Here is a 22,779-nt window from a genome sequence, read left to right on the forward strand (position 1 = left end):
CACAGATACATAGATATTTTGTTGTTGTTGAAATGTGCCCAGCATTCCAAGGCTGTACACTGTCGTAAGATTCAGTAGCCAATCAGTAGGCAGTGTTGCACATATCCCGCTCTTACAGCTCGTTTCCAGCCCAAACCACTGCAAAGAGAGCAAACTTTTTATTTGTTTTGTCAGTGACTTTTCCTTCTGACATTTATGATGGCAATCACAACCACAACATTTATTTCACCTTTTTGTATTTGTAGCTATTTCCATGGATAAAATTGCATTTATTATTATTATTTATTGCTAAATACATTTACTTCATATCCAGGGAGATAGCCAATTACATGCACGTTACATGACATGTGTAGCCATTTAGTAGCCTAATACGATCACATTTCAGGCTAGAAAATAACCCGTTAATCCAGAGAAATTGCTGAGTTGTCTTAAAACCATTATCGCAACAGAATGTATCAAGCATCAAGGCTGGCAGTCCGGATCAAATTTGTTGTGACAGCTGCCGTCCAAAACAAACACCTGAAAGAGGCTGCCTACTATGGAAGGCCATTAGAGCAAATAATTAGACGTTATGTCATATGGAAGGCGTTACGTCATTGTTTTGCAATGCGCAGCTGTCGTAAAAACACAAAGGCTTCGATAAGCGGAATCGATGAGCTCGGAGGCATACGATTATGAATAGGACAACTTGGAACCAGTTCTCGATTCCCATCCCTATTCAAATGTGTCCAGCATTCCAAGGCTTGTTGTAAGATTCAGAAGCCAATGAGGACTTGAATACAAGTGTTTTGTAGAGTGCAAAAACTTATATTATTCATTTCAATTAAATTTCTTTTGTTGTTGTTGAAAACACAGCATTCCAAGACTGTACATTGTTGTCAGATTCTTTGTAAGACTCCGCTATGCTGTAAATATTTGTTGATTTTTTAAATTTGTGTTGAATAAATGACTTATTTATAACAACATTCACATTACATAGTCATATTTTTAAAATCTCCAGTCATCTTTCAGCACTGACTTAATGTAGGGCCCTACGGAATCTGTGTTATAGCTTTTTTAAATTCTCAATTCCGCGATTCCATCCGTGATTCTGTTATCACAGAAACTATAGGGCCCTACCTTAATGCTGCCATCAGTCTGTCGCTGGCCCGCGCCGGGCCCCCGTCAAAAAAGACACTTGGCCGCTGGGCCGCCAGCCCCCGTCAAAAGATACTTGCCACTGAGCCTAACAACTTTTCTGGGGGAAACCCTGAGAACATCAGCAACATCCATTCTAAAAGCATGTGTGTGCATATTGTAAACACCCCACAGCTAGACCAATGGGGGTTTGTAGCTGGAGGGGAAGGCACCGCGTGTTTTCCTTTGGCTGGTGTGAGTCAAAAACGGAGATGTTATTTATTTTTCCTCTGTTCGTAAGAACAGGGCACAATTATACTTAAGAATACACTGGTTCTGTCGCCGGGGGTCAGATATGAATGCGCTGCTTCATATCCCGCTTAAGACTGGCCTGAAACGGACCAGTAGCATTCTGGTTACTCTCCGTTCGCAAACGGGGCTATGCTGTCATCAGAGATATATCTGATCTGTCGCCGGACTGTCAATATTCCAATGGGAGCATCAGAATACTCACAAATGAGCGGAACAACACATCAAATATACCCATGACCACAGCAAGTAAGCGTAACAGTTACTAGTTTTACTCTTGTAATAATCTGACTCCAAATGAAATTAGAATTTAAAATTTGGGTTTAACTATACGTGGAACTTGGAGTGGTTACACTCGACTCTATCTTGTGCCATCATTCCTCAATATATGCTCCCGGGTTTAGCACTATTGTTAAATCTCAGTTCGGTGAAGCCTCCAGAGGGTAGGAGGCTGACCACCATAATACATGCCTTCCTTTGTGCATAGATAGTTATGAGCCCAGGACAGTGTGTATCTATCGGGCTCCTTAAGGCGAATTTGACAAGAACCGGCGTACAACGCCCATGGGTACTCTTAAGCCAAAACTCTAGAACCAATACAACACCAATCCCGTTAGCGGGCAGATCGTGGTCGCCTATCTAACTTGAGGACCTCACTAAAGACTTTCGCTGTACTAGACCCCTGATCAGTAGGTCCTAGTCATAATTGTCCCCCTGAGTATTTAATTGGAATTTCGGCTGAAAAGAAGATAAAATGGATTAGAGTCATGAAGACCACGCAAGTTAAAAATAAGAAGAATTTATTTAACAGGCAGGTAGGTCATTAGCTTCAAATTCCCAGTCAATTTAAAATATGGAAGGTTTTAAAAACATAAATACCAAGTAAAAAGTTCTTACCCAGCCTGTTTAGCTACACACGCAGTGTGGGAAGTCGACTGCGATCTTCCCTGTTCAGCTACGCACAGAGCACAGAGTCTGTGCCGTGTGGGAAGTCGATTACGATCTTCCCAGATTGCTTTGTCTCCCTTCCTTTTAAGCCAAATCCCACGTTTGATCTAGGCGGCATTGCCATAAATTAACCTGGACGAATGATAAAATCTGGAATTTAGGGCCCCACAATATGGGGGCTGTTGTCAAAACAATTAGTGGGGAAATTGGGAAAAGGAGATGATTACCAGAGAGGACATTCCATTGGGATAGTTTTTTCCTGAGTTTCTGAAACTATGTTTTATCAAATTCTATTTGGTATGAAACATATTTCATTCAATTTATTAAATTTCCCTGAATACGTCCATACCAAACATGTCAAGGGGATGTAATATTATGGTGCAGTTGTCATGAAAATACCCTTTTGTTGAACCATTTTACATGCAATCCATGTTATTATTACATAAGGCATAATACAGTAATATAATGAAAACATGTGCATGGTTTGTAAGGTTTTCCAGGGTTTGTAAATATGATAAACAGATGGTTTAGAGTCCAGATCCAGAAAAGAAATAAAAAGTGTAATGACAAAGGGGCCCACATAAGGGCACTGTGGTACTGTCACGCGCAGTTGCCCCACCATTTGGGCAGAGGCCTGATGATCTTTTCACCCGTAATGGCCCCAACACACACACACCCACAATCCTAGACAAAAGCCGCGTTTCCACCGCAGGAACTTTACCCCGGAACTAGGAACCTTTTGAGGAACTCAGTGCGTTTCGACCGCAGGAACTAGGGTCTAAATTTAGTTCCGGGGGCTTTATTTTCCTGCTCGGGGGGTAGTACTTTCCAAAAGTACCGGAACCTTTGGGGTGGGGCGCAAGCGCTGAAAATTTCTGATAGGTCGACTACTTGCAGTGGTTTATTTCAACCGCCATGTTTAAAAATCTGCAGCCGCAAACCGATTTATTTTCATAATAACTTCAAATCAAACTTGTATGTTATGCGGCGCAGTAGCCTAGTTTTGGTTATAGCCTGCCAACGTCTTGGAATTATAACGTGTGCTCTTCTGTTCTTTTCTTGCTTTAGTATTTGATTTATAAAATGCTAAGCATTCGTTCTGGGACAGCATATTATGTACCAAAACATTCAAAGGATTAATTCGGTTGCTGACTCAAAACGTTTGATACAGTTATGTGAGGTATGCAGTAGTTCTGCGTAATTCACATTGGTGATACAGTAAAAGCAAACTGGAAATCACCTTCTGCACTTTTTGTCAGGGTAAAATAACACGTTAATTCTAGTAATCATCCCTTTAGCTTTTTCAGACTGCCGTAATTTTACTCTGCCATTCTTCAATTCCACAAAAAGACCAGGAAGACTATGGACTCATTTATGGTGCATGGTTCGCATCTGGAGGGCACACTTTGCTGCTCGGCTAGCAGTAACTTCGAAGGAAAGCAAACGGTGGCTGTACCACTGCTAATTTAAATTTTCACGCAAGTCCGAGATTTCGTTCTATTCTTGTCATTTTGCGATTAGCCTATATGGAATTGATGATGAGAAAGTAATCAAACAGCAAATTGTTTACAATGTGTGCATGTTTTCTGCTGTTGTTGCCAGTTATATTGGAAATGTGAATGCATTCTGTCGCCTCGGATGTCAAGACATGAAAGTGAATGTTCGCATAAAAACATAACAAATGTGTTTGAGAGGATATATAAAACAGTTACAATCTGACTATTAGCCTGTTATATCCTATTTGTTGCATAACAATGGTCCAAGTTCAACTACCAACGACAGTTTTGCTTGACAACGGTAAAAAATAACGGCTGCAGAAGAATATTTCAATTCCAGGTGATTCAATCGATAAAAATCAATAAATACAAAAGTAACCATATATAGTCATTGTTGGTAACCCGTTGTATATAAGTGGAATAAACCCCTCCGGGCTGTCCCGGTTATTAGTAAATAATGTAGGCTACTTGGGTGGTAGTATGGGGTTACAGAAGAAATCATAGGACAGATGGACCGACGACATACGTCAGTGGGCTAATTTGCCTAATCTTCGAGGGACTTTAGACCGCGGTGGAAACGCAGACAACAATGGGCTGAAGGAACCTTTTAGTTCCTTGAAAAGTAGTTCCTGGGACTAAAAGTTCTGGGTACTTTTGGTGGAAACGCGGCTTAGTCTTATCTTAAGCCGCGTTTCCAAAATTACCCGGAACTTTCAGTCCCAGGAACTACTTTACCAGGAACTAAAAGGTTCCTTCAGCCAATGGTTGTCTGCGTTTCCACCGGGTCTAAAGTACCGCGAAGATTAGGCAAATTAGCCCACTGACGTTGTCGTCGGTCCATCTGTCATATGATTTCTTCTGTAACCCCATGCTACCCGAAGTAGCCTACATTATTTTCTAATAACCGGGACAGCCCGGAGGGGTTTATTCCACTTATATACAACGGGTTACCAACAATGACTATATATGGTTACTTTTGTATTTATTGATTTTCATACATCCTCTCAAACACATTCATTAACAGCAGAAAACATGCACACGTTGTAAACAATTTGCTGTTTTATTACTTTCTCGTCGTCAATTCCATATAGGCTAATCGCAAAATGACAAGAATAGAACGAAAACTCGGACTTGCGTGAAAATGTAAATTAGTGGTACAGCCACCGTTTGCTTTCCTTCGAAGTTACTGCTAGCCGAGCAGCGAAGTGTGCCCTCCAGATGCGAACCATGCACCATAAATGAGTCCATATTCTTCCTGGTCTTTTCGTGGAATTGAAAAATGGCAGTAAAATTACAGCAGTCTGAAAAAGCTAAAGGGAAGATTACTAGAATTAACCTGTTATTTTACCCGGATAAAAAGTGCGGAAGGTGATTTCCAGTTTGCTTGTACTGTATCACCAATGTTAATTATGCAGAACTACCGCATACCTCACATAACTGTATCAAACGTTTTGAGTCAATTACAACGGGCTAACAAAGAAAATCCGGAAGAAAATATTCAGCAACCGAATTAATCCGTTTGAATGTTTTGGTAGCCTACGTAATATGCTGTCCCAGCACGAATGCTTAGCATTTTATAAAACGAATACTAAAGCAAGAAAAGAACAGAAGAGCACACGTTATAATTCCAAGACGTTGACAGGCTATAACCAAAAGTAGGCTACTGCGCCGCATAACATACAAGTTTGATTTGAAGTTATTATGAAAATAAATTGGTTTGCCGCTGCATATTTTCAAACATGGCGGGTAATGGCGGAAAATAAATACAACACAAATGCTACGAGTACTCGACCAATCAGAAATGTTCAGCGCTGCAAGCTCCACCCAAAAGGTTCCTGTACTTTCGGAAAGTACTACCCCCCGAGCAGGAACGTTTTGGGGGGTAAAACAAAGCCCCCAGAACTAAATTTAGACCCTAGTTCCTGCGGTGGAAACGCACTGAGTTCCTCAAAAGGTTCCTAGTTCCGGGGTATAGTTCCTGCGGTGGAAACGCGGCTTTAGTCGTGTCCAGATGGCAACATTCCAGAGAGCCAACGGCTTGCTCACACACAACCATAAACAACCAGTCCAGTTCCCCTTATCTCAGTCTTGTCCAGAGGGTAAAAGTCCAGAGAGCCAAATGGCCTGCTCATCCAGAGGAAGTCCGAGTAACCTATTGTTTTATCACAAGGCTCTCGGGTCCTTTGAAGTACAGGATGAGTCCCAGCGTGCAGGCTCGTTCAAATGCCAGCCTTTTCTGGGTCCCAGTTTGACTCCCCTCTTACAATATGCAATCATGACAGTCTCTCATATTGCTGTTTCTTCCAGTTCCATTTGTTTTGAACACCAAAACAAAAAAGGAACAGCAAACTGAGATGAGAAATCACAAGTAATTCTCCACGAGTGTCCTTAATATTTTCTCCTGCAGTTTTTGCATCAAACGGAATTCCAGCATAGATATGGACCATGAACGGCAGTGTGTTGGAATTAGGACTGTGAGACAAAACCAACCATGAAATGAGTATGTTCGAAAAATTTTGTAAACAAACGAATTCTGGACCAAACCAAGTATACTAGCTTTACTAGTGTCTGATCAAAGAATAGCAATTCTATGGTTCACTCATTACCATTGGCTAGAACCTCTTCCGCCACTGCACCTACATATGGTAAATAAAGCAGACCTTACTGAAGAACAGCGCCAGGTTTTGGTTTTCATCATACTAAATTGCAAGTGCGCTAAAAAAAGATTTGATTGAACTGTGCTGATTGTGTCCTTTGCACAAGAATTGTTTTTACTTCTCACGTCAAGGTAAGTGGAACTTTCAGTATAACAATATGTCCAAAGTTTAACAGCAAGTCTCCGTTTAATGCTTATACTTACACAATGCAGTTTTACTGATCCTGCAGTCAAATATAAATAGTGACTAACCTAATGGCAAAAAGTGGGTCCTCTCGGATCTTGGTAGCCAGGTCAAGGGTGGAAGCTGGGGTGGTGAGGCAAAAGATAGAGCCTGGAAGTAGACCAGTTTGGGCAGATGGTCCACTCTCAGGCTCCTCATACTGCTGCGTGATCTGCTTGTCAATGGGGCGCCCAAGTAGGTACTCATCCCGGGACACCTGGCCTCCTGGCCCCTGGTACATCCAGTCCAAGCGGTCATTTTTCTTCCTGAAGGGGATGGACATAACAACAAGTAAATAGTACAGTGTTTCCCATACAATAAATGTATTTGGACAGCCTGCCAAACTTTGGTATTTAGTTGCTTATTTCTATAATGAAAATATTTTTGACAGAAATGAGTATAGAAAAGTACAACTTTAAAAAAGAGGAGGGAGAAACTACGCCACAGATAGGTTGCCGTAACATTACTCTTATAGTAAGTTACGATTAACAGTTAGGCCTTTTAACTTTAATTGAAAATCATTGTTTAGAAATGAGGGTAGGGACGTCAAACCTCTTTTGGCGATCTGTCAGAATACAAATTTTGACAGTTTATTTTTCATACATCAAGTCATAAATGCAATAATATAATCAAATAAGAACATAAATCGTTAACTTGCCAGAATGTAATGGCTGTTTGCTTTAATAAAAGGTTAAAAATTAGCCAATACCCTCGGCGCACAAGCACTATCATTGGAGGGAAACGCATCATCGCCTGCGCAACTTTTAGGGTGGGGTTACCTTGTTATATTGCATGAACCAATATTTAGTGGTATTCATACAGTAAAACTAATATACTGAATGCATTTACTAATGTATAGGCTATTGTTATGGGATGTGACATTTAAGGAAATATGTACTCTGAAAATGCAAAACATGCCAAAAATGATGTAATGGTATTATGATACAATTTTTTTTCATGACACCTAAACATACAAACGTACGATGAAATAATAACCAATTAACATGTAAAACATTTCACAGTGAGTTTTTCTTGTGGTTAGATTTTTTATAATGACCCCACTGATTTTGGTGAAGTGTTAAATGCAGGCACAAAAGCTCATTAACAGAGTCAAATTAGCATAATCATTTCTGATTCCTAAAGTCAAAAAGTAATATCACTGAACTGTCAGTGCACGTTTGAAACAATTTAATAGCATTATCTACTCAGATTTTGTATATTTTCTCATTAAATGACCTGATGCCAATTTTGTTTTTATTTTTGCGTGTGGAAAGCCCATTGTGATTACATTGCAGGCAGAACGTTCAACCTCCCTACTGAGGGCATTTTGGCACCAATCGGCACCGACTTCAAAGCCCTTAACTTAAGTTTAGAATTTGTATGTGATTATATTATCCTCCAAATCATTCAGATAGCATAAAGGTTTGTATGTAACAGAGACATTTTCTGTTGCCGGTACAACTTGACACAAAGTGGCGTTCATTTCATCTGGAGACACGGCCAAAGTAAAAGTAAATTAATAAAAGTGCCCTGACATAAAATATAAATACATATAGTGCCCAAACACAAAATGTAAACTCTGTGTCTGTGTAGGAAAATGTATTAACCTCTTACTAGTTACAATACAATTTAATAAACAGTAAAACGATCACACTGCCACACCCCCCCCCCCCCCCCCCTTAAACCTTAACCCACCCCTCGGTTTTTAACTGTTAACTAACTAGCAAGGTACCTATAAATGCTTGGAAACTGATATGTTAATTTATAACGGGTTCAATCAGGCAGCAAACAGTTTCTACAAGCCAGGGTGTTTATGATATAACTATGCAGGTAAGTATGAAATCACTGCAAGAAGTAAGATTAGCTACTGTTCCATTTCCAACTGAGAGATCCAACACAAATAAATACGGATTCTGTCATTGTAGCCACAATTGTCCTGATTCTCTATTTAAGGAAAAACAAAATAAGTTTTACGTTCAGCAAACCACATAACTAGCCACTAGTTAGGCTACTTTTTTTAGTTTTTAGTTTTAACAAGACTATCATATATGTTTGCTGAATACCCAAGTGAAGACTAGACTATGACTACTACAGGCCGATTGGAAAGTAACAGGATTACTAAGAGAATTAGCTGGCTACCTCAAAGAAAGCTCACTGAGGCTTAAAAATGAAATATATTATTGCCGTGTATTACATAATTAAAATGTGCTGTTAGATATAGCTACAACAAATCATATCCACTCTATATTCACATTTCCACCAGTTTCACTGGTTTGAGCTGCCATTAACTGAACAGTGAGAAGCCTGAGGTAATCAGAAAGACCTATGGGATCCATCCGATGTCTTCAAATTTAACCAATATAAAGCACCTTAGGACGCATTATTTGACGACTTCAGTTTGGAACATCCCTACAAAGGTCAAGTGTGCAAAATAGTGAAAATGCTGCCTTCAAATGTTGCTTTCTAAGGAAGCTGACTTTGCACTGGGACACTGTGATGGACAGTTCTAGGATATACCGGGTTCATGGCCACCTTGTGGCAGACACATAATACAACAGAGTGACGAAAGAACAAATGAACTGATGGAGACCGATGCATAGCCCCCCGCTCAACCTCCTTCCCAGTGTCAGAAACAGTAAACAGATGCAGAGAACAGAATAAACAGAGAACAGAAGCCGATGATTAAAAAGCAGGTTAAATAAGGTGTCATAAAACATATGCTTAATGGACAAGATTTCAAATAGCAAGACCAACTTCAGAGTGCCTGTTTCCTGTGCATATCTGGTGATTTCTTCACGAGCCCTCTCATCACGTAGCTCCTTCTGCAGCTCCTCAATCTTCTTGCGTTCTGCCTCATGCCGCTGCTCTGCCTTCCATACTCTCTCAATATTTTTGAGAGTCTGTGGGTGCCAGCTCTTCTTCAAGTTCTGTGAAAAGATTTCAAGATTCAAGATTTGTTGTAAGACTGTAAATTGGACTACGTCACTAAAAAAAATATATAGTTTCAGTCAACCATTTCAATGTGTGCATGATCAACTGGATTAACATTTTAGAAGTCACCAATTTTTACAAGGTCCTTCTTCAGTATGAACAGAATTAACTCCAAATCACATATAATCCAGTTTACATTTGAACAAGACAATGTAAATGTGCAGTTTTTCCATTTTGAAGAGATTAAAAAATTTCCACATTTATAAAAAATTACCAATTACCAAAATTACCATTCACATTTTTACTAAACAGAAAAATACTTGTTCAACAAACTAGGAACTCATAGGCTAAATCAGAATTAAAATTATGATTTCGCCTCTGGGGGTGATGCAACAGTCCCATGAATCGAAAGTGCCCCCACTACGACAGTGGGTGTAGGCATATCATATCTGCCCAAGTAGAGGAAATTGACCGTGTTTATAGTCGATTAGGCAACTCTTCAAACGAAAATGCAATGGAGATTAGCTTACAGACAAGCTTTTTAACAAGATTGTTTCATAAATTAGCATTGTATTCAAAGTTTCAAACCACTGAAAAGCCTCATATTGAGATGAAAAAGTGGGATGTATTTGCCTGTCTGCCACCAGGTTATGGAAAAGCTTTGAGATATCACATATGGCCCATAGTTTTCACTACTACTGAGGACCACTGGCCAGAAAAGGCCATCAACTTACTTGTCCATTATGGAGAGGCAGATTAGCATTTTGATGAGTAAAGGCATAGCTGAAGGTAAGCAGAACAAAAGAAGCACACCATTGATGACATGGATAACGGATGAGTTGGACATTTGTCTCATTGGCAAAATGGAGCAATGTCCTGCAAAGCAACGTTTTTCCAAAAAATTTGACTGGGATGAGTCTGTCAAAGAGAAACTATGCCATCAGGTTTTTTCCATGTGTTCTGTTTACCTGCACAACGTGCAACTGTGACTGGTCAGGCCTACTCAGCTTCTGACACTTCCGACAAGAAGTTCTCGCCTGTTTTCATTTAGGTAATTTACATTTTGAAATTGTCTGGCGACAGACTTTCGCATTTGTGAGAAAGTCTTTCAAAGACAGACCACTTGTTAATAAAATGTTAATAAAACTAGTTAAATAACCAGCCATTGTACAACTGACTGAAACATTTTCATTCTGAATGCATGCAGGTTCTTTATGTAAAGTGATCTGACAAAGAATTGTGTATTACTTTTAAACTACTGCTTTTGCAACTGCACAATTTTTCTGGATCCTTGTGGACAAAATCTAGCCAGTCTTTCATCAAACATATAGACTATATTATGACATACCTTCTAGCCGTTCGGTTAACCAGCTACATTTTGTTGCAATGTGAAAGTTTTTTAGCCGGCTAGGATACAGCCAGGCCAAATAGAATAAAACCGTACCTGGACTGTGCTTACTGGGCTACTTTCTTTAAAAGCACGTGCAAATGACGGCATTAAAGAACGTTTTCTTATTGTAAAGCGGTTCATGGCCGTTTAACTTAGTAGGTGTTCATAACTTCATTCCCTTATGCAATATTGATATTGATGTCAGATATATTGCTTCTCTTCAAAAGTTACAAAAGCTTACCGCTGTGGTGTTTCTGCATTTTAACTGGTTTTTCACTAAGTCACTGTATCTATAACGTTATCTGCAAATGCCAGGTTTCTAAATTCATGTTAGCCAGCCCTATTCTCTACCAATATACAATTACGTCTGACAGGTCTACGCCCAATTAAAAACACCTGAATTTAAAAACATGACAAACACTTTCATAACTAGCAGTCATTTATGTGAAAAAAGTATGTCTTTTACACAAGCTCTTAATTACATTTGAGACACTCGCTGATCACTGAATACGGTATTTCGCCAATTGTTTTATGTATGATTCAATAAGCGAACTTATCTCTGACATGGTTAGTACATGTTAGTACATTAGTACAATAGTCTAATGTCAATAGGCCATGTCAAACCTCACCTATATGCACATTCTGCCAAAGACATATTGTTTAAACTATTCAGTTAAATCATTTATGTTCATTTCTTTGATACTACTGTTATATTAAGTGACACATTATGACACCTATGTTTTGGATAACCACATTCTCTTCAGATGGTAAGATCAAAAAACACAGGGCCAAGCTACCTGAAATAATTAAGGAAATATTGGGTAGCAGCATTGCTTTGAAATACAGCATGTGTAATTTGTGGTAGCTAAGGTAGTCAATATTTTTTATTGTAACTTGGCCTAATTTTGATATTAGTACTTTTAATGGCAGGTCTAGATTGCGCAACTCATAATGACTTATAGTGCTTTGTATGTGTAAGTAATTTGGCATACGTGTTTTTCTTCAGATGTATAGTTAACGCACAGGCACGCGCAAGGGCCGCAGAATTGAAAACCCCAACGAAGACGCTTGACTCTGGTTCAGGTTGGTCTGAAATGGCGTTAGTAGAATGAGGACCTTCTTACAACAAGGATATGGCAAGCCCTTTAAGCTTTTATCCAACTTGTTTTTGATATCAACAATTGAATTTCAACTAGTTCTAAGGTTAATAAGCTTAATTTACATGTGTCAGTGAAGGCAAAGTAACATGTGCATTTCTTTCTTCAAGGTCCGACCACCAAAAAAATTATTCTACAATAACCTCGGGAGAGTGGAACAATTTGTGCAAGAAATTATGGAGCTGCTTTATGATTTAGGATTTAATTATAACTTAAATGCAGAGCTGAACATGCAAACAGGCTTTCTCTCGAAGTTGCACTTACGGCCTACCCTTCTAGTAGAGAGGCAAAAATATCTAGTGCCAACCTGATGCCGTAATTTGACAAATTACATCATCCCACTTTACCACAAATACATTAATGTGAAATTAGTTGATCTGGCCAGTCTGATATAATTTTGTCAAATGAAAGTTTCTATGTAAAAGTCATGACAAATGGAATCACGAGAAGTCCTCTGTAAACAGCAAGCTAAGACTTTGACCACACTATGACAAGTAACATTTTTAAATATAGTTATTGGTAAAATGTATGATTTTGATAAAACAAGACCAAGATGTATCAATTGTACCAAGGAATTACATCAGGACAATTTTTTGTTAAAGTATTGCCAGCCTTTCTAAAACCTTATTCGTCATATAAAGTTGTGCTTAATTACAGTCAATGAATAAAATATAGCCTATTTGGTTAAATGTGGCTTTTATTCAAATGACAAAGAACGCAAGTGTTATACTACACCACGCTTTTTCATTCCAATGTGTCTTACCTGCTAAAACAAATGTATTAATATTGTGACAGTAACCTTGCGGATAGTTTAAAATTCAAAGTCTTAAATCGTTCCCGGGTTATTTGTTACACAAGATATAAGCTGTCATAGCATTAATGATGTTTATCATATTTATTAAATTTTAGAAGCAGGGGAAGTAGGATAATCCTGCAGTGAAGGTTTTAAAGATCCTAACTGGGAATATCATGTTTTGATATTCGACATAGCTCAGGAGGTAAGACCGATTGTCTGGCAGTCAGAGGGTTTCTGGTTCAAACCCCGCCCTGGGCGTGTCGAAGTGTCCTTGAGCAAGACACGTAACCCCTAACTGCTCTGGTGAATGACAGGCATCAATTGTAAAGCGCTTTGGATAAAAGCGCTATATAAATGCAGTCCATTTACCATTTACCACTGACAGGATGCACTGAATTAGTTAGCTATCTGTCTATGAAATTATGAATAATAAGGAAATAGGATGTCATGAGGTAAACTTTAATTTTGTCAAACGTGATGAGGCTTACGTCACTTACATCTGACCTTCTGGGCTAAGTTTGCTATGTGTTCTGCAAAGAAGAATTCATGTCCACGACCATGTACGATAAGCTAAATTCTTTGTCTCCCAATGAAAACCCTTCTTGCTTATACCATCCTTTCTCTACATGTTCTGTGTACTAATTATCTACAATTCTGTGTACTAGCCTAATTATCAGTTCAGTATGTTTAGTAATAATGACAATATACAATGGTGCAAAATGTAAGTGGTGTGGTTACACGCATGTGATGCATAGGAGACTGTGTTGACAAGTCTTGACATGCTTGCCCTTGTATACAGGGTTTTCCCTACCATAGAAAGGCTTAGGTGCAGCGCCTAAGTGATTTTGCGGAGCGCCTTAAACCGAATGAACGTAAAAAGGCATTTAGGCGACATATCAGAATAAATGTAAAAATAATGGTGATGCGCTGGAAAAAAACAAAAACGGAGAGGTGGCTTTAAACATTCTGCGCTATGATGGCATTATAAATAGAAGTGGGTGATTGACTAGCGTTTTTATGTTTTTATGCATGGTAGGTTAAATGCATTTACAGAATATAGCGTTTGTTTCCCCAAAGACGGTATTTCTCGATATAATTGTGCCACCGTGTTAACATATTACTACGGTTGCGGGTCAGGCACTCTTCATGGTAAAAAGAAATTTTAGGATAGCGCTTCCGAATTGCTTGTGTCGAAAGTGCTGCGACGGAAACAGCGATAGATTTACCCACTAGCCACATCTGTCCAAAATGTAAACAAGTAATCTAGTTTTCACGGTTGGGAAAAATTTTATGACAACGTTAGCCAGTGAAGCTAGTTAGTTGACGTTACATAAAGATACCTTGATTGAACTAACGTTAGTATCTAACGTGGCTTGGTAGCTAAACAAAGTTAGGCTGTGTTCACACGTAACGTCTTTCTCTGATGAAAAATGCTGGTCAAAGCGTTTTTTCATATATTAAAAAAAAAGCTGTTCCAAAATATAGCTAAGTCCTCTGAAAACCTAGGGAAACCCCTGGTATACAAAAAGATCAAACAAAAACACTAAGTCATCAAATAAAGACACAATCATGACAAAACAGTATAGATCAATGGTCCTGCTTACACTATCTCTTTAAGCATATCACACAAGGTTTACCTCTGTTGCTGAGACACCACCTTGTTCCTCATGACCTCGGCTTTCCAACAATACAAAACATGATTACACTGTATTATGGAGAACCTAAGTTTTACATACTGTTGATCCAATCCACTCTCATTGTCTAAACATTCACAGTCCAGGCTGGAAAAAAGAATGTGAACCCTTGTATCTAGTAACTGGTAGGACCTCTTTAGCAGCAGTAACCTCAACCAAATGTTTCCTATAGTTGCCGATCAGACTTGAAAAATGGTTTGGAGTTAAGACCATTTCTCCTTGCAAAACTGCTTCAGTTCATTGATATTTCTCGGATGTCTTGAATGAACAGTCCTCTTCAAGTCATGCCACAACATCTCAATTGGGTTAAAGTCTGACTTGGCCATTCCCAAACATTAATTTTCTTCTGTTTAAGGGCTGAGAGTCTGTGGTCATTGTGGTTATTTATGTAGGAAACCCTGAAAAGTGCCAAACTATTGGTGCTGTATAGGTATGGGGCTTGCCACCCCGCCAAAGCGTAACTAGGCGGGATGGCATACCTGCCATCTCAATACAGACAATTTACTATCTCCAACAAGACGATTGTTTCGCCATCTCTTTCCACTTCATGGCATTTTCTTACTTTTTTTTTTTTAGAACAGCCATTGCCATTTCTTCAACCAAAATGAATCACACTAGGTTTTTAAAACATTTTTTTTTTTTTACATTATATTTTATTTGGCAAACGTTTTTATCCAAAGCGACGTGTAATAAGTGTATACCGAAGGTCGTTGGAACAACTACAGAACACAGGTCAGACAATGTAGAATTCTCATAAAGTATTGGTTATCCAGAGCCATGAACACAGCTAGTTCAAACAGTAAGCATAAATACCAATATCCATTGTGACGCCTTGCATCAGAGTCACGTCAGGCACAGCAGATTTGACTGAGAAAAATTCTAATTCAGATATTTGAAACTATCATTTTGACTATTCAAAACGAAATTACAGATATCTTTAATGCAAATGTGCAAACGATCTGAATACGATGGTGTGCAGATGGATATGGGGCTGACGTCAGCCAGATGAGTCTGTGCTATCGGGGAGGCGACATACTTATTAACTAGAGGGACCTCCTTCTCCCACACAAGCATGACACGACAGTCATCTTCGGTAGGGAATCCCTGGCACTTTACCCAGACCGTAATGTACAAGCAGCCAAAACAACCTATCTGGTGTAATGCTGCATCTACCCTTTAACAGACACCTATTCAGCATCAATAGACTTCTTTAAAATAAACAAGCAAAGACATTGTGGTCCCAACACCTCAACAGCAAATAGAGGATTAGTTTGTAAACTACATAGCTCACCATGATGCTACTTTTCGACTGAATGTTGTCAAAAGATTTCTTCATACCGTGAAGAATACCTGACTTGTTTACATTCTGAACAGATGTGACTAAAAAGTACATCTAACGCTGTTTAATATGAGAAAGTATGCAATATTAGACCCACATTGTTAAAGTTCCCTGTAGCCTAAAATGGGTTATTCACGTAGTAGGCTTATCATATATCAAGAAAGACATCCCAACACAACTCCATCATGTAATTCAGGGAAGAATCAGTCATAGTCAGTATAAGAAAACTGGAGTGAGCCTCAGCCATGTTTGTGGATCAATGAAACTGACTGCAAATCATTGAAAGTCCATGATAATAGGACATACTAATATAGCATACTTTCTTAAAATAAGAGAGTGTACTTCGTTCACTTTTGAACTATTATACACTTTAGGAAAATATACTTAGGCTTATATTTGAACTTCTCTGCAACTCAAGTAGGCTACAGAAAAATCATACTAAAATACTGAACTAGTAGTTCACTAGTGCGCACAAGATGTTTAGGTTACTTCAGAGTTTTACTGACTAAAAAGTGATCCAGTTTAGTCCCAAATTGTCTGTATTTAAACAGCATATGTAGCCAACAGGTTTTCTAATTTTTTTGTAAGGGGTGCAGCGGCCGCTATATGGTTTTAAACATTCCATGCTAGGATGGCAGTATAAACAGATTGAGCTGGTGATTGACGAGCGTTTTTTTATCGTCACCTTACCCATAGTCGGACAATAGCCCAAACCCAGACAAGCTCCCTTGTCCCGTATGTCCCGTCGTCCTTTTTATTGAAAATTTCGAACAAAATAAATTCTTGCCAAAAAAGTATTTGTCAGGTATTTAGGGAAATTAAACTACCTTTGTGTAAAATTTCATGTCCATCCAAACATAATTGGGCATATTACGAAGTGTTTAATAAACAACACTCTGTCCGAGAGCATAAAATGGGCCAATTCGGCACTGGGCGACGATATTGGTAGTTTACTCTCTACTCTCGCAGGCTTTTAATGGAGGTGTCCGTCTATTGGAAGGCCAGCCGTGCGGCTAGGCTAACCAGCGACGGTCTTCTAGTTTTCCCACTAGGAGGAAAATAAGGTCATCTGACCTTACAATTCATATATGTATGTTTGTGACAAGTGGTGTTTTGTTTTATTTATCGGGTAAACGGACATAGAACAACACTGGCACGCAGTCTATGCGTAACTTGGCGATAGTCTGCACAGGACTGGGCGCTACCCTTCACGGTAAGAAGCAGTTAGTAGGGAGGGCAAAACGAAGCTTTAGAATGTCGCCAGCAGTGTATGCGCGTGAGCTTGACAATACATTTCTCACAGAAAAGGTCGTTTGTTACCTTTTTTTAGTTCATTACAGTGGTGATAGAAGTTACTAGAATTAAGTGGTACTGTGCTGTTAGCCTTTATTGATCGCTGTACAAGGTTAATGTGAAGTACCTAGCACAATCTGACAGTACTAACCCATAAAAATATACTTTGAATGGTACTTGGTCAATCGAACGGTAAATGTGAAAAACATTCGATTATAGTCAGCGGCACCGAAATTTTCTGTCACACCCTCGATAAACAGCAAAAGTCCCAGTAGAAGACTGAATTAAATCTTTAAAAGTTATATATTTTCTGAAAGCTTATCGATTCCGCTTGGCCGTAGTGAGTGAAACTAGGCGATCTGAGCATATAGTCGCTATGTAAATTACGTCAGAAGGATTCAACCTTGTTGTTTGCTACCTAAACTTCACAGCACACTCAAATCCCTTAGCATGCTTGTAGCATGAAGTGTCTACTTTCAAAATCCATTTAAACCATTCACAAATGACTTGGGACTTTGAAGTTATAAGTCGGGATGTATCAAGTGTCCAGTGAAAATACTGACCTGGCTCTCAGTCAGAATTCTGAGAGAACCAACTGCCATAAATGACCGCGTAAAATCAACCAGTAAGAGTTATTATGATGTCACTCGTTCAGAACCCCATAAATGTAAACAGTCGAATGTTCAGTGAAATCTATCGGTTTTCGGTGCCGTCGGAGTCCCGATCTTATCATTGATGGAATTTTGGGAAAGTGCGAGCTAAAAGGCCACAAAACAGCCAATATATCACATTAATATTCCATATATGTACGATCGCTGTTCACAATACGTTAATTTAAGGCTAAACTGGTATTTTAATCACAATACTTATGCTAATTTCCGGAAATAAATTTTTCGATTGTCCTCCCTACAGTTAGAACAGGGCTTCCGATATTGTTGGAGCTGAAAGTGTTGCGACGAAAACGGCGATAGAATCACTTTGCAGACACAAAAACTCCGAATATAAACAAGTCCGACATTCTTAAATAATAATAATAATAATAATAATAAATTTTACAACAACATGTACTAGCCAGCTAGTCGGATAGCGGTGTTGTTTTCTAGCTGGCTAGTTAGACTAACGATACTAACTACTCGCATTCATATTGACAAAATACCGAAGAGTAAATGGACAAACACTTACGAGATCACCACCTCCCATAATGTTGCAGATCTTTTTCACACCCTCCAAAAGATTAATTAGGTTCTGTGTTATTAGTAATATTATTCACGGTAAAAATAAAAAAGTCGTGTAAGCCTACGACACAGTTGTGAAGAAAACAGGAAGGTGAAGCCAGCGACAAAGAAAAGGTTACTTCCGTTAACCACCAGAACGGGAAATTTTCACAATAAAAGTCATGCTGCGTTCAGGACAACTCGGAACTCAGAAGTGGCTTGAAACAGTTTAGGACAGTGGTTCTCAACCTCGGTCCTGGGGGCCCACTGTGCATGCTGGTGTTCGTTCCAGCCACAATTGCAATCCCGGAATTGTAACTAGCTATTATTTTTGCTTAATTACGTGCTTCTCATGTAAGAGGGATAATTTGCCGTCTTAAGCTACCTTGTGTCAGAAATAGCTACGCATGCCATGAAGAATAAAAGCCATATTCACATTGTGCTATAGTGTAGAGACGATCACTTAAAGAGGTTAAAAAAAACTTTTTAAATAATCAAAATAAAGACTGAGGTAAATCAACAGGTTCCGAATTGGGGACACCTGGCCACTAAATCTAATCATTTGATAGATAACGAAGAATTCAAAAACAAAGAAAATGATAACGAATCAAACCTGTATTGCGCTAATTAGTTTCAGGGAAATATTATGCACTTAAAGCACTTAAATACATGTGTTCAGAAACATAATTAGGAGCCTATTAATTCCCCTCGTTAATTTGATCTGTTAAAAATGTTACCTCTTTTTAAGTGATTGTTTGCAGTCCCTTAAAAACCAATACAATAACACAGTGGGATTTTATTCTTCATGCCATGCTTAGCATTTCCTGACATAATGTGGCTTAAGAGGGTAAATAATTCCTCTTAACATGAAGAACTGCTAATTAAGAAAAATGAACAGCTTGTTAAAATACTGAGATTGCAATTGTGGTTGGAACAAAAACCAGCATACACAGTGGGCCCCCAGGACCGAGGTTGAGAACCACTGGTTTAGGAGACATTGGGTAGCATTTCTTAGGAATACAGCTTCTTAAATTTCTGTGAGGCAAGACAGCCTATATTGTTTATAGTACAGTAACTTGGCATCATTTTGATATCAATACCTTTAATGGCAGGCCTAGATTTAGACAGTGTGAATGAATGACTTATAGACAGTGCTTTATAAGTGAGAGTAAATTGGCATTTTTGTATGTTGAAAACGTGCTTTTAATGAGATATTATTTATTTTTGCACTGTGTTTGTAATGAATAAGTGACAATAAGAATTTGTATATAAATGTAGGCTATGAGAGACATGCACTGGAGAATATGGAGAATTATTGAAAATAACTACATTTTCATTTCAAGGGAACATTGGTAGGGATGCAGAGGTCATGAATTCAATCCCCACATGAGACATTTATAAATCTGATTAGATGGATCATACAAACTCTTTCTTTTGTTATTTTCTACTTTATTATTTTTTATCTATGGTAAACAGGCTGATTTAATGTGTATTGTGTAATAAAATATTCCTAATGTGTTTCCTTTGATTAAAAGTAAGCCCAGTGCGCAAAATGCCGTTGAAAAGCCATTGAAAAAGCGTCAAACTCCAACGTTGAAATCACGTCTGTGGAGGGTTGAAAATGAAAATTGAAAAGACGTCAAAATTGGCTGTAGTTTGGATGTCACTGAAAAGCCGTTGGAAAAGCGGTCCAACTCCGACGTTAAAATCACGTCTGTGGAGGGTTGAAAATGCAAATTGAAAAGACGTCAAATCTGGCCATTGAAGTTCAACATATTTTCAACGCTGAAAATGGGTCCATCTCCAACGTAGAAATCACGTCCATAAAGGTCTGCAATTTCAAAACCTACTTTACATTAATTTGATTGCAAATCAAGTAAAAAAAATAAAAAAAAAACTAAATATTCTACCCTCCCTGGCTGGCTAGTTTGGCAGATAGCGAACAGTCTTCCAGTGAACACATAGCCAGTTAAAGTTTAGGCTGTTTGATGACACGTGGGTAAAGTTGTAAAAAGGCATATATTTTCCAAGGCTTAGCCAAAAGAAAATAGTGGTTCAGAGTTCTCTCTCATCTGCTGTCTTGCAAACACTGAACAAACTGAAAAAACTACGGCAAGCTCAAAGGACTAAACTTAAACCCAAATAACTATACACAAAACCACCACTAGGTGGCTACAATGCAAACAGTGGGCAGCACACTCCCCGCCTGGTATAATGCTTTATACCACTACACAGTCTCTTTGCTGAGGAGTAGCACAACTTCTGAGACAGGCCTTGCATACACTTTAGGGGTGCCCTGTCTGATGACTTTCACCTCCACCTTCCGGACTTTGTTGTCTTGACTGGGGAGAACCTTAACGATGAGTCCAGTGGGCCATTCGTTTCTCTTGACTTGTACATCTCTTAACAGCATAACATCTCAGACTTGCAGGTTAGGCTGGTCTGACTGCCACTTTCTCCTTGGTTGGAGAGTAACAAGATATTCTTGTCTCCATCGTCTCCAGAACATATTAGCAAGGCTCTGGACTTGCTTCCATTGTTTGCCGTGGAGGTCTTTGGGTTCTAATTCTCCAGGGGGTTCAGACACTGAGTCCATCTTCTGTGTCAGTAACATCACCGGTGTGAGTACTGCAGGCATCTCAGGATCAGAAGACACAGGGACCAGTGGTCGCGCGTTCATAATACCCATAACTTCAGCCATGAGAGTGGTGAGGACCTTGTGTGAGAGATGAGTAGAGTCCACCTTGAGAAGCATGGCATCGCGGATGCGGCAGGCCACCCCAATCATCCTCTCCCACACTCACCCCATGTGGGGGATTGAAGGTCCAGGTGCAGCTGTGATTTTGAAGGTGAGTTTTCAACTCTGGGTCATCTGTGTTGATCTTGAGTTCTGCACAAGCCCTGATTAAATTTGTGCCACGATCTGACCGAAGTCGTCTGACAGGCCCTCTGATGGCAGTAAACCGCCTGAGTGCGTTGATAAAGCTTGACGTTGTCATAGACTCTATGACTTCAATGTGTACTGCCCTTGTGCTCAAGCATGTGAAAATGACGGCCCAGCGCTTGCTTTCTGCTTGGCCTCCTCTAGTCCTGCGAGAAATAATTGTCCATGGCCCGAAGACATCTAGCCCGACGTGAGTGAATGGAGGATCCAAGGAGAGTCTATCCACAGGTAAGTCTGACATTCTCTGTTCTTCCACTCTTCCTCTCAATTTCTTGCAGGTGATGCACTTACGTATCACGCTAGACACAAGTCTCTTCCCTCCTGTGATCCACAGCCCAGCTGACCGGACTGCACCTTCAGTGAAATGACGTCCCTGGTGAGCAACCTGTTCATGGTAATGTCTTACCAACAAGGTAGCAATATGGTGGTTCTTTTGAATAATGATAGGATGTTTCTCTTCCCAGGACAGGTCTGCTGCTGCTATGCGGCCTCCAATTCGCACCAAACCATCCTTGCCTATGATGGGGCTCATTTTTGGAAGTGAGCTGTGCTTTGAGTCTTGTTCACCCTTGAGGAGACACTCAAGTTCTTCTTTGAAGACTTCCTGCTGTACACATTTGATGACTTGTATTGTTGCTTGTGTGCGTTCGTCGGTCTTGCAGCTGTCACTCTCTGCAGCTCTGGTACTGGTAGCCGACTTAGCTCGCTGAATGAGCCTGGCTACAGCTTGGGTTAGCGACTTCCAGCTGGAGAATCGTTCAAACTTTTAAGAGCCATGCTGGTTTCCAGTAGCTTTGGTGATGAAGGTGGCAACTTGTGGACGAACCTCTGAATCAGCATCTGGATCCAGGAGGTCAAAGGTCTCAGACTGAGAAATGACTTCTCTCTCAGCTCTTGAAAGGAAAGCTGGGCCTGACAACCAGTTGGTGTGTTTGAGGTGTGCTGTAGGTACAGGTCGAATTCCATAGTCTGCCGGATTGTTCTCAGTACTGACGTGATGCCACTGTTTGGGGTGAGTAGACTTTCTGATGTGTGTCACTCTGTTCGCCACATAGATGTAGAATCTTCTTGAGGTGTTGTGAATGTAACCTAATACAATCTTACTGTCTGTGTAGAATTTCACAGTGTGAATCTCGATGTCTATTTCGTCTATGATCAGATCTTCCATCTCAACCGCCAAAACAGCTGCACAAAGCTCCAAGCGTCGGAATTGTATGAGTCGGACATGGGGCCAACCTGGACTTTCCCATGACGAAACCTACATGACTGTGTC

The 22,779-nt window shown here is 39.6% G+C and overlaps 1 protein-coding gene and 1 long non-coding RNA gene across 2 annotated transcripts in view; one reads left to right on the forward strand and one right to left on the reverse strand.

The window, feature by feature from the left end:
* Positions 1–18,746, reverse strand: part of cwc25 (CWC25 spliceosome associated protein homolog) — a 42,135-nt gene extending 23,389 nt beyond the window's left edge. Inside the window, exons 1-3 of the mRNA XM_064324496.1 lie at positions 18,531–18,746; positions 9,503–9,675; positions 6,778–7,014 (exon numbers count right to left, since the gene is read on the reverse strand). Coding sequence (XP_064180566.1) covers positions 6,778–7,014; positions 9,503–9,675; positions 18,531–18,548 — 428 coding nt within the window. The 5' untranslated portion in view covers positions 18,549–18,746. The remainder of the gene's footprint in view (positions 1–6,777; positions 7,015–9,502; positions 9,676–18,530) is intronic.
* Positions 16,768–21,883, forward strand: LOC135249174 (uncharacterized). Its single transcript, XR_010328607.1, has 4 exons — positions 16,768–17,268; positions 21,067–21,411; positions 21,651–21,734; positions 21,841–21,883. It is a non-coding gene; the product is annotated as an uncharacterized LOC135249174 (long non-coding RNA).
* Positions 21,884–22,779: the final 896 nt, after the last annotated feature.

The sequence above is a fragment of the Anguilla rostrata genome, chromosome 2 (assembly GCF_018555375.3).
Source record: "Anguilla rostrata isolate EN2019 chromosome 2, ASM1855537v3, whole genome shotgun sequence".
Lineage (NCBI taxonomy): Eukaryota > Metazoa > Chordata > Actinopteri > Anguilliformes > Anguillidae > Anguilla > Anguilla rostrata.